At 61.6% G+C, this 1,360-nt stretch overlaps 1 protein-coding gene across 1 annotated transcript in view; it reads right to left on the bottom strand.

Moving 5' to 3' along the window:
* The window catches only part of Stip1 (stress-induced phosphoprotein 1), a 15,032-nt gene extending 14,809 nt beyond the window's left edge, over positions 1-223 (bottom strand). Inside the window, exon 1 of the mRNA XM_005384644.2 lies at positions 115-223. Coding sequence (XP_005384701.1) covers positions 115-123 — 9 coding nt within the window. The 5' untranslated portion in view covers positions 124-223. The remainder of the gene's footprint in view (positions 1-114) is intronic.
* Positions 224-1,360: the final 1,137 nt, after the last annotated feature.

Raw genomic sequence — 1,360 nt, forward strand, 5'->3', positions numbered from 1 at the left:
CGCGGCCCTCACGTCCTCGCCTTCCGCCACCTAGGCCCACCCCGCCCCTCCGCCGCGGCCTAGCACGGAGGGCGCCCGGGCGGCCCGGGCCCTCCGTCGCCCCTCCCCCTTCACCTGCTCCATCGCCTGGCCGGGAACCCCGTTAAATCGAACCCGTCCGCTCCGCGTTAACAACCGCACGCGCCGCCTTCTGGAACCTACTAGAAGCTGCCGGGACCTCGGGTACCGCCCCTTCCTCGCCTGCTAACTGGTCAAGCTCTTCTAGGCTAGGTTCTCTGTAGTCCCCTTCCATTGGCTTTAGGTCCAGCCCATCATATACGCTTTTCTCTCATTGGTTATAGGAGAGTAATCTCGTCAACGCTACCTGTTCCGCACTTCAGGATTGGGTTATACCAAATGAACCCCGCCCACACAAGACTCTACGATCGGAGGGCGGAGCGAACCTCTGCAAAATGGACTGGATGCTTGATCCGCCAATCGTGGCCGAGCTAGCCGCGCCCATTGGTCCTGTTCTTTCTGGAAATTTCCACCACTCTCATTGGGCTGTGGGACACCATGACGGAACCGCCTTCAGGATCAAAAAAAAAATTTCAATTGGGCGGGGAGTTACTGACGCTCTGCGATGATAGGTTTAAATCGCTGCCGTGCGCAGCGCGGGCCGTCCCGCCCCTGGTTCGCGGAGTCTGAAGCTGAGGTCCGCTGGCTGCGGCGTTCGCGGGGTGCCTTCCCGCCTGGCGCCGCGCCCCTCTTGGCTGTGGGGCGTCCTGCGCGACCGCCCCCGGCCCTGCCTTCGCCGCGGGCGGGCAGTTAGGTTCCTCACAACCGTGCGGGGCGGGGAACGTGGCTCGGGCGGGACTTGGCGCTCGCTGATATCGGGCTGCCGCGCACCCTCTGAGGCTGCGCGGGGCGCGCGGCCCGACGCGCCGGGGGAAGGAAGGCGGTGCCGTGGGGGCCTGGGGCGGGGCGGAGACAGGTCCCCGGGTTAGAGTGCTGGCTTTGCCCTCCAGCGAGCATGTGGCTTCTGGACAGACGAGCCTCGGGTGGTCTGGACAGGCTCGGGTGGTCTGGAGAGGACTTCGGGGTGTGTCTTGGCGCCTGCCCAGCTCGGGGTAACGCACCCTGTAGGGCTCCCTGCACTGGGGGTTGAATCCGAGGCCTTCGCACTGAACTACATCCCAAGTCCTGTTTTCATTTGGAATGTATTGCTAAATTACTCAGACAGAGAAAAACAAAAAACAAACAAATAAAAAACAAACGGGGCTGGGGATTTAGCTCAGCGGCAAAGCGCCTGCCTGGCAAGCGCAAGGTCATGAATTCGATTCCTGGTACCGGAAGAAAAACAAAAAACAAATAAATTACT

The sequence above is a fragment of the Chinchilla lanigera genome, unplaced genomic scaffold (genome assembly GCF_000276665.1).
Source record: "Chinchilla lanigera isolate Chin_1 unplaced genomic scaffold, ChiLan1.0 scaffold00021, whole genome shotgun sequence".
Classification (NCBI taxonomy): domain Eukaryota; kingdom Metazoa; phylum Chordata; class Mammalia; order Rodentia; family Chinchillidae; genus Chinchilla; species Chinchilla lanigera.